The 9,555-nt window shown below is 42.5% G+C and overlaps 1 protein-coding gene across 1 annotated transcript in view; it reads left to right on the forward strand.

The window, feature by feature from the left end:
- The window catches only part of LOC115482469 (ATP-dependent RNA helicase DDX19A), a 56,865-nt gene that overhangs the window by 22,929 nt on the left and 24,381 nt on the right, over window positions 1–9,555 (forward strand). Inside the window, exons 2-4 of the mRNA XM_030222243.1 lie at window positions 3,856–3,949; window positions 4,280–4,330; window positions 4,447–4,582. Coding sequence (XP_030078103.1) covers window positions 3,856–3,949; window positions 4,280–4,330; window positions 4,447–4,582 — 281 coding nt within the window. The remainder of the gene's footprint in view (window positions 1–3,855; window positions 3,950–4,279; window positions 4,331–4,446; window positions 4,583–9,555) is intronic.

Raw genomic sequence — 9,555 nt, forward strand, 5'->3', positions numbered from 1 at the left:
TACTATTATGGAGACATGGTTCAATGAGTCCCATGAATAGGATATACCATATTGGGCTATGATCACAAAAACTATTCAAAGTTCTCAAAATACATGCATACTGTGAAAGATTACAGGACGACCGTAGGAAACTGGAAGACTGGGCATCTAAATGGCAGATGAAACTTAGTGTGGACAAATGCAAAGTGATGCACGTTGGAAAGAATAATCCAAATCATAGTTAGTTGATGCTAGAGTCCACTTTAGGAGTCAGCACCCAAGAAAAAGATCTAAGTGTCATCGTAGACAATACGCTGAAATCTTCTGTCCCAGTGTGTGGCTGTGGCCAAAAAAACAAACGGGATGCTACAAATGATTAGAGAAGGGATGGAAAACAAGATGAAGAATGTCTCTGTATCACTCCATGGCGTGACCGCATCTTGAGTATTGCGTGCAATTCTGCTTGCTGTATCTCAAAAAAAAAAAAATAAAACATAATCAAAGAAAGGTAACCAAAATGATAAACGGGCTGGAACTCCGTATGAAGAAAGGATAGAGATTATGGCTGTTCAACTTGCAAAAGAGGCGACTGATCAGGGATATGATGAAGGTCTACAAAATCCTGAGTGGTGTAGAATGGGTAATAGTAAATCAATTTTTTTACTCTTTCAAAAAGTACAAAGACAGGTGACACTCAATGAAGTTACATGGCAGTTACAGCGGTTAGCATATCTGGATTGGCTTGGACAATTTCCTGAAGGAAAGGTCTGTAGTCTGCTATTAATAGTCATGGGGGGAGCCACTGCTTGTCCTGGGAATTGGTAGCATGAAATCTTGCTACTCTTTAGAAGTCTGCCAGGTACTTGTGATCTGGATTGGCCAGTGATGGAAGCAGGATACTGGGCTAGATGGACCATTGGCTATTATATTCTTATGTTAAATATATTTGTTGCTTTTCAAAATATCAAAATGGCTTAGAAAGCACAATATAAAAAAACTAGTAAAAAAGCCCCGTTTCTGATGCAAATGAAACGGGGGCTAGCAATGTTTTCTTTTGTGTGCATGTGGGAGTGTGTGTGTCCCTGCCCTCTGGCCTCTCTCCCCTCCCCCCTCTGAGTCCTTCACTGTTACAGAGCCAGCGATTTGATTTCGTGCTCTGCTGTTTTCCTTCACTGACTGTGTTACAGAGAGGCGGGGCAGACACTCATAGGGAAACCGGATATCTCGCCCCCTTCACACTTCCAGCTGGAGGCTTCATAGAACGTTGGTGTTGCTTTTTATATAGAGAGATATTTTGAAACACAGGAGTTTGTGGCAAAATAAAACTACTTTTCCTTCTTCTCCTCCCCACCCCCCCCCAAAAAAAAAAAAAAAAACTTATTCTGTTATCCTTAAGTATTAGTTGAGAACTGCACCTAAATCTGTTCACTGACTTGGCTATCCAAATTTCATTTGTCAATTTATTCCTTTGATGTGTGAAGGAATGGAGAGCTCCCCATCCCAGTTTGAAAGACAGAAAGGGGAAACGCTAGTGGAAACCATGGCTTTCAAATACCACAACTAAACAAATATGTTTGGTGGTGTGGAGATATGAACAAATTCTAAATGCAAAAACTTCCACTCAGTACAAAATTACAAAATTACAATAGTGTATGGGGAAAAGCCTCAAAGTGCTCCCAGATCAAATATCAATATGTCGGAGCTAGAACAGACCAAATGGTCTTCTCTTCATCATAGGCAAAAACCCCTTTTAAGCAGCCCCTGAAAAATTTTTTCTGGGACCGCAGTAAATGATGAAGAGAAGACCAGTTGGTCTGTTCTAGCTCCGACAGATTGATATTTGATCTGGGAGCTCTTTGAGGCTTTTCCCCATACACTATTGTAATTTTGTACTGAGTGGAAGTTTTCAAATACCACAGCCAGGAGATTGACAGCAGGAAGGAGGAGTGTGTTTACCTGGTGACTAGTAAAGCTCTGAGGGGTAGGGCTTCAGCTGCCAGATGTTTTAAATGAGCGGCTCAGGTGGAGGACAGCTGGAGCTGGGGAGCTGCGATGGAAATAGAGACAAAAATTGAAGCAGATAAAGTGAATGTGAAAGGGATGAAGTCCATTGAGGATTGAATGCCTGTTGATTTTCTGTTTGAGGTGTTCCAGAGTTCTCTGATGGTAGAGTAAGAGGCAAGTTTATATCAGCTGATGCATGGGTGGTGCGGAAGCATACATGTACAGAACCATTAGTATTATAATTTAGTATTGTATTCTCAGTACTAAAGACTGTCTGGAAACGGCTAGTACTTTGCTATAAAATACAGTGGCAGCCGTTCTGAGAAAGGATGGGTTAGACATGGCCTGACTTCACTGAGATGACTAGCCGCAAGGTTTTGTGGGGGAACTGTCAAAACTTCTCAACTAGGGCCAAATGATCCTCCATCTTGACCTGAAACCTTTAAGCCAGGTGTTCTTAACCAGTGGTGCCCACAGCCCCCAAGGAATACAGGAAGAAGTCAAACAGTGCGGAGAAGAGTCTTGAAACCTAGGACAGCTTATTGAAACTTTCTAGACAGAGTGCCAGAGGCCACAGTTTTCTCTAATGAAGCAATAGCTGTCCACACACTGTGCAAAATCATTCTCGGGCTTTCATAAAGGAGCTCTACATACTGTGATCTCTAAAGCTGATTTTTATCTCGACAATAGCAGATGCCAAACTCTCGTTGCCTTCAACTCCGACGAACAATGACAGCTCCCATACCCATAGCTCCACTTCCTGCCATAGGCACTTCTTTGGGTTGTTCTATTAATGCCTCCCTCAGCCATTACATTTGTTTAAAGCACTGTTCACCACTGAATTTGGGGTCCCATAAGCCAAGGAAGCCACGCTTACCAGGCTGAGAGAGAGATCCAGGTCCTGCATAGGCTGAGTTTCCACTCATACTTCAATAGTAGATATTGTGCCTGAACAGCAGGACTCTGCCAGCTCCAGAATGGTGCTCTGCTGAGTTGGAGATGGAGGAACCTCACTGACCCGCCCCTTCCTTTTCCCCATGATTGAATCAAGGTTGAAAGTTAAAAGACAAAACAAAAAGAAAAAAAACACTACCAGGACAAGAAAGTCACCACACATGTCCTCCCCTAGATTTGGACCCGAATTACCCAGACTGAGTGAAATGGAACAGGTAAATATGATCTAAATTGTTTTTCTTCCTCTTCCAAAAAGTACAAAGACTAGGGAACACTCAATGAAGTTACATAGTACTTTAAAAAGAACAGGAGGAAATTTTCGATCTTGCCAGGTACTTGTGACCTGGATTGGCCACTGTCGGAAACAGGATGCTGGGCTTGACGGACCTTTGATCTGTCCCAGTATGGCAATACTTATGTTCTTCTGTAAATACTTTTTCATTCAATGAATAATTAAGCTCTGGAAGTTGTTACTAGAGGATGTGGTAACAGCAGTTAGCATATCTGGGTTTAAAAAAGATTTGGACAAGCTCCTGGAGGAAAAATCCATAGTTTGCTCTTAAGTTACACAGGGAAAACCACTACTTATCCCTGGGATCTGTTGCATGAAATCTTGTTTCTCTTTAGGATTCTGCCAGATTTTTGTGACTTGGACTGGCCACTAGGTCTAGGGAGGACCATTGGTCTGACCCAGTATGGCTGTTGTAGATTCAAATGATTATTTTGTGTTTACAGCAGAGTAGGTATATTGGGGTTGTGAATTTTGTGTTAGGACTAAAACTGCCTCAAAGTAGTAGTACTTAATGCTTGTTCAGTGTATGGATTTTCATTGTTTTCTGTATGTTTGCAGTGGTTTAAGGCGCTAAATGAATGGTTCATGTTTTTACATCTTCACTAACTACTTTATTATACATACAGCTGAGTCATTTGGAAATTAAAGATGAGAAGCCGAAAGATGTAAAACTGAAAGTTGAAAAACCTAAAGATGAAAAATCAAAACCTGATGTGAACGGTGAGCTCTTTGGATTTGCTTTTATAAGATATCTTTGTGTGTATTGTTAAGCCTGAGCCAAGATGAGTTCTTGGGATTCAACAGCGTCTTTAATTTTGATGAGAGCTTTGAACATTTGTGATTGAGGTACTTGATACTCCCAAATAGTACTGGAGAGGAGATGCACGATCATTTAGTTTGTTTCCCAGTACATCACCGCTCTGCCCGTCCTGAGCCCAGCGCCTTCTTAGCCCGGCATTATAGTTTTATGCTGAGAACAATTTCTTTCTTTTCATGCTGCAGCCTGACAAGTGCTCTTTAAACTGCCCTTTTTTTTTTTTTTTTAAATAGGCGCTGTGAAGACTGACAACAATGTAGAGAAATCAGAGGACGATGAGAAAGGTGAGATCGACTAGGGGCTTGCTTTTTCCTTTCACTCCCAGGGGTTGCTGACTCTTAATAGCCGTTTTTATGGTGAATTAAAGCTTTCAGCTTTTATTTCTTGTTTGTCCCTGCAGAGGATAAAGCCGCTCAATCTCTGTTGAACAAGCTGATCCGCAGTAACCTAGTTAACAACACAAACCAAGTGGAAGTTCTTCAGCGGGACCCGAACTCCCCTCTCTATTCAGTGAAATCATTTGAGGAGCTCAGACTGTGAGTATCTGAATAGAGGAGCTGGAAGTGGCCAGCGAGAGAGTGGGTGTGGAGTGTTAAAAGGAGTAGAGACGTTGGTTTCCATCTCAGACTTTGTCTTAAATGGCTGCATGAGCCACACAGCATGGGTACTGAATCTGTTGGGTGGTTTGTTGTTGTTTTTTTTCTTTTTTTTAACAAAAGCAACCACTTTAGCTCTTGTCTTGTAATGTGCTCTAGTAAATATCTAGTCTTAGGATAGTTCTAGTGGTCATGGGCATAGTTGAGGGACATGGAGGAACGGAATCTGAGTGGAGTGGGTATGTGCAGGGGGACAGAGGACCCTGCATTTGGAAGACTGCAGCAGTTTACTGCAAGTTTATTCCTTGTTAACAAATTGATTTTCAAGCATTTTTTAAATTTGTTATATAGATTGATTCCCATCTTGAGTTGATATAATCGAGACAGAAGCCAGTAGATTGTTGATTGGTAGTATATCAATTATAATTTATTTATTTATTTTTTGTTACATTTATACCCCGCGCTTTCCCACTCATGGCAGGCTCAATGCGGCTTACATGGGGCAAGGAGCTGCCTGTGCCTGAAGTGGGAATTGAACTCAGTTCCTCAGTTCCCAGGACCAAAGTCCACCACCCTAACCACTAGGCCACTCCTCCACTCAAAAATAAATTGGTTGGTGGGTAAAATGCTGTTCCTTTTGATCTTCTGTGCTCAAGTCAGACTCCTTCAGAGCAGCCCTGGATTTTCCTTACTGTTGTGAAGTTGCTTTTATGTCTCAGATTTGGGGGTGCCACAGTTTGCAGCAGGGTCGGCTTAACCATTAGACAAACTAGTTGGCCACTTAGAGTGGCCACTTCTGGGGAGTAGCAAACAAGCAACCACAGTCAAAGCAAAACAAATAGTTCTCCGTTGGCAAGCAGGGAGTATGCAGGCACACTTGTTGGTGACGTCCTCTGGATGGATTCATGTGCAGTGCCCTCCTCTAACTCGGGGAACCTTTTTTAAAAGGCTCCTGAGCTTTCAAGATTACGCATGCCTAACCTTGACTCCTTCCCCTTCACCTCAGTTCTTTTTATTGCTTTACACTAGCCGTTAAGCCCGTTAAAACGGGCGAGATTTCCAGCTACCCTCCTCGCTGCCGCTCCCTCCCCCCTCCGTGCCGGGCCCCCTACACTGACCTGACAGCGCCTCTCACCTCCGTGTGGAAGCGCTGTCAGGTCAGTGCAGGGGGCCCCAGACGGAGGGGGCGGGAGCGGCGGCGGGGATGGGGGGGAGGTTGGTGCGCGCGATGATCGTTTCCAGGCTCCAGCGGCAGCGTCCGACAGTCCGACTCGGCTTCCCTGTCTGTTCCACCCTCGGACGTCATCACGTCTTGACGCGAGGGCGGGACAGTGAGGGAAGTCTCTATTGCGCATTTGCAGGTGAGTCAGTCACTTGCCATTTATATGTTTGATTCAGGCTTGTATCCCGCTGCCACCTTTCAGTTCTAAGCGTGTCACAGACATCAAAAAAGAACCAGAACAAACCTCTGGGAATTATAATAATCAATCACAATTAGAAAACTGACTATAATACATATTTTTTTAAATAATGTTTTTATGTTATTCCTGAACGGAAGACATGATTGTGAAAAAGAGAACATTCCAACAATGTCTTTCCATAATTGAGCTGCAACGCTAATCTCTTCATCAGTACAAGCCAATTTGAAAGAAACTCTTGGCACAATGGGTGATCCATGAAGCTTAATATAGGAAGAAGACACTCTATCAAATTTAGATAAACCAAAAATTAATCTTATTGCCATACTTTGTATGGTTTGAATCTTCTTCAATGACCCTTTGAGCAACCGAGATTACAATAACCAAGAGAAGACAGTAACAATGAATACTAGCCGCTCATACTAGTTCAAAACATTTCCGAATAGTTCGAAGCTTCTTCATTACGAAGAAACATTTTTTTAAATACAGCATTAACTTATGGTTCCGGTGAGAGAGAATAATCAATTTGCACTCCTAAAATCTTAATTATTGGAGAGAATAAAAAAATCAACCTTATTGATGGTAATCATCTTCGGGGTTAGTTTTCTCTTGTATTCAGTTTTAACTTAGGATCATACATCAATATTTCTAATAGGTCTAAACACTGTTGAAATTTAGGCACATCAATATTGTTTTCTCTACTGAATCTAATGGATGCATAGATCTCATGTCTTCATTCAGAAAATAAGGATTGACAACAAAAGAGAAACGAGAGAAGTACAGATGAACCCTCTTGGCTGCACTCATTCTCTTTTCCTTTGGGACCTATTGAGGCATCCACAGGAATGAAACCTGCCTGACCTACTGCCTGTTATCCTGTTGGTGGTAGAGACCTTCGACAGAAAAAAAGACGCCTAATTACCACACCGGTGACACCACAGACATCTGGAATCATGGCCCAAACAGGACCACTCCTTCACACCTACTCCACTGCTGCTCCTTCACACCTACTCTACTGCTGCTCTCACAGTTCCTCTGTCTGACAAGATTGCTGTTAAAAAGAAATCAAAATCGTGCACCACTGAGGCTGATATTGCAGACTCCCAGGTACTCAATCAGCTTGGGAGCACGCTTCTACATCATATAATTTGATTTGTAAACCTGAAGAGAAGTTGGCAAGTTAAGTACTAGGCACACACTGTCTCCACATTCTGGTAAGAGATGTTCCAGTGGCGATGAAGGCTCTTAGATTAAACAGGCTCATGACGGATCAGATCCCTCTCTTCTGCTTATGCCCTCATTAACTCCTGAACGCACTGCTGAACCTTAGGCTGTCGGGAATGAAAATACAACAATTGTTCCCTTCAAAAGGTAACTCCAAAGATGTTGGCTCATCAGTTGCAGATGCTCCATTACCACCATACTGTGAATGGCCTGTGCATGCCACACTCCAAGCAACAACAATCAACTTGCAGATCCTCTGTCGCAACTTGGGACTCTCACAAATGGGTCCCTCAGTCAATCCGTAGCTCAGTTTTTCTCCCACAGATGGGGAGCCCCAGTGGTGGTTTTCTTTGCCTCACAAGATAAGTGCCTACTCTTCTTTTGCATCAGGCCAGCATCTCATCGACTAATCCATAGTGCCTTTGCTCTAAGGACAGGATCCCCCTCTAAACTTTCCCCACCCTTTCCACTTGTATCTCATGTCCTTCAAATGATAGTTTAAGACAAGGCTCACATCATTCTTGTAGTACCTTGTTGGTCCAGACAGATTTTGTTCACTCTTCTACTTTCATTAAATGAGGATTAGCCAATGTTCTAGAGAGCTTAGCCATTGCTCCTGATACAGCACAACAGTGAGTTGTGCTGTCCCCAGACTCCAATTCTGCTTTTTGACAACTTAGATATTTGAGGGCCAAATAATCACCCACATTCTAGTCTTTTGAGAATTATGAGATGACAACGTGGTCTTAAAAGTCTCAAATTCTACAGATCTAAGTGGATTAGATTCTCTCTTCAGAATATTAATCTTTCCTGTGCCAAGGTGCATCAAAATTACATGCCTATGTACTTCCGATTTGGGTTGTGATCCAGTTTGGGGGTCGCAACTCAGTTTGAGCAGCCCTGCTCTAGAGCAGGTCTACCTTCTCCAGGATTGGTTACAACCCAATGCCTCAAGTGGCCTCCCTCACTTTCTTTTGGCCCACCTCTACCGCAGACATTTGTAAAGCAGCTACTTGGTCTTCCGTTCATACTTTTAGAAAATATTACACCTTGAATGGTTCTTCACAGCATAATACTGCATTTGGACAGTCAGTAACTTACTTGGGTCATCCTACTTTGACTACTTTGAAGCCACCATCAGCTCTGGAGTTGCCAACAAGTGTGCCTACATATTCCCTGCTTGTTAACTGAGAAAGTTATAGTTGCTAACCTGTAACGGGGGTTCTCTGTTTGACAGCATAGGGATTCAGCAACACTTTTTTTTTCTGCCTTCCCTCTCTCCTATATTTGATAACCTAGCTAAGATATGGACTGAGGTGAAGAGGGCAGAATCGAGGTTAGGTGGGAGTACCTGTGCATGGTCAGGGGCCATTAAAAAAAAAAATCCCTGAGCTAGAAGAGAACACCGTCCTTCAGATCCGTCTGGAGGACGGCCATGTTCTGCTGTCTACGGAGAACCCCCATTACAGGTAAGCAACTGTGCTTTCTTGTAGCTAGACAGAATCAAAAAAACAACTGGCACGTGTGCATCTAAAAGATTTATATATTGAAATCTAGGGGAGGAAGCTCAGCCTAAAAGCTAATTTAAGGGATGCGAGGCTAAAGCTTTGTGTAGGAGACTTAATATGTTGCACTGACTGTAGCTTGCAGTGGTTATATAATCCTTGTTATATGATCTTTTCTGTATTGTGCGTAATGTTTGATTTCTTGGGGCACTGATTAGCAGTAAATGAAAGCTCATTAGCTGATCATTAAAGGATGAGCAAAGCAGGCTGTGCTGAGATCCTCATTGGTCACCTACTGCTTTCACCAGGAACAGGGAAAAGCTCATTTTTTTTTCAGTGTCTATTTCTCTCCCCCCTCCTTGGGCATTGAAGGAATTGATGGAATTAATGTGTGAGGAAGGAAAGATATTCAAGGCCTTTTAAAGGGCATCTGGTGGTAGTTTCTTTTTAAGGTTATGATTTTTCCTGATTACAACTTTTCTAGGCTTTTTTTTTTACTATTTTTCAGCATAAACTATCATGATCTGTACCCAGTGCTAATGCCAAGGATATTAGGAGCTCTAGAAGTGCCTTTGGCCTTGTGGTCCTCTCAACTCTACTACTACTACTACTTAACATTTCTAGAGCGCTACTAGGGTTACGCAGCGCTGTACAATTTAACAAAGAGAGACAGTCCCTGCTCAAAGAGCTTACAATCTAATAGACAAGAGTGAGACAAATATAGGACAATCAAGCCATTGTGACATCACTGATGCGGTTGGCTCTT

The sequence above is a fragment of the Microcaecilia unicolor genome, chromosome 13, assembly GCF_901765095.1.
Source record: "Microcaecilia unicolor chromosome 13, aMicUni1.1, whole genome shotgun sequence".
Classification (NCBI taxonomy): Eukaryota; Metazoa; Chordata; class Amphibia; order Gymnophiona; family Siphonopidae; genus Microcaecilia; species Microcaecilia unicolor.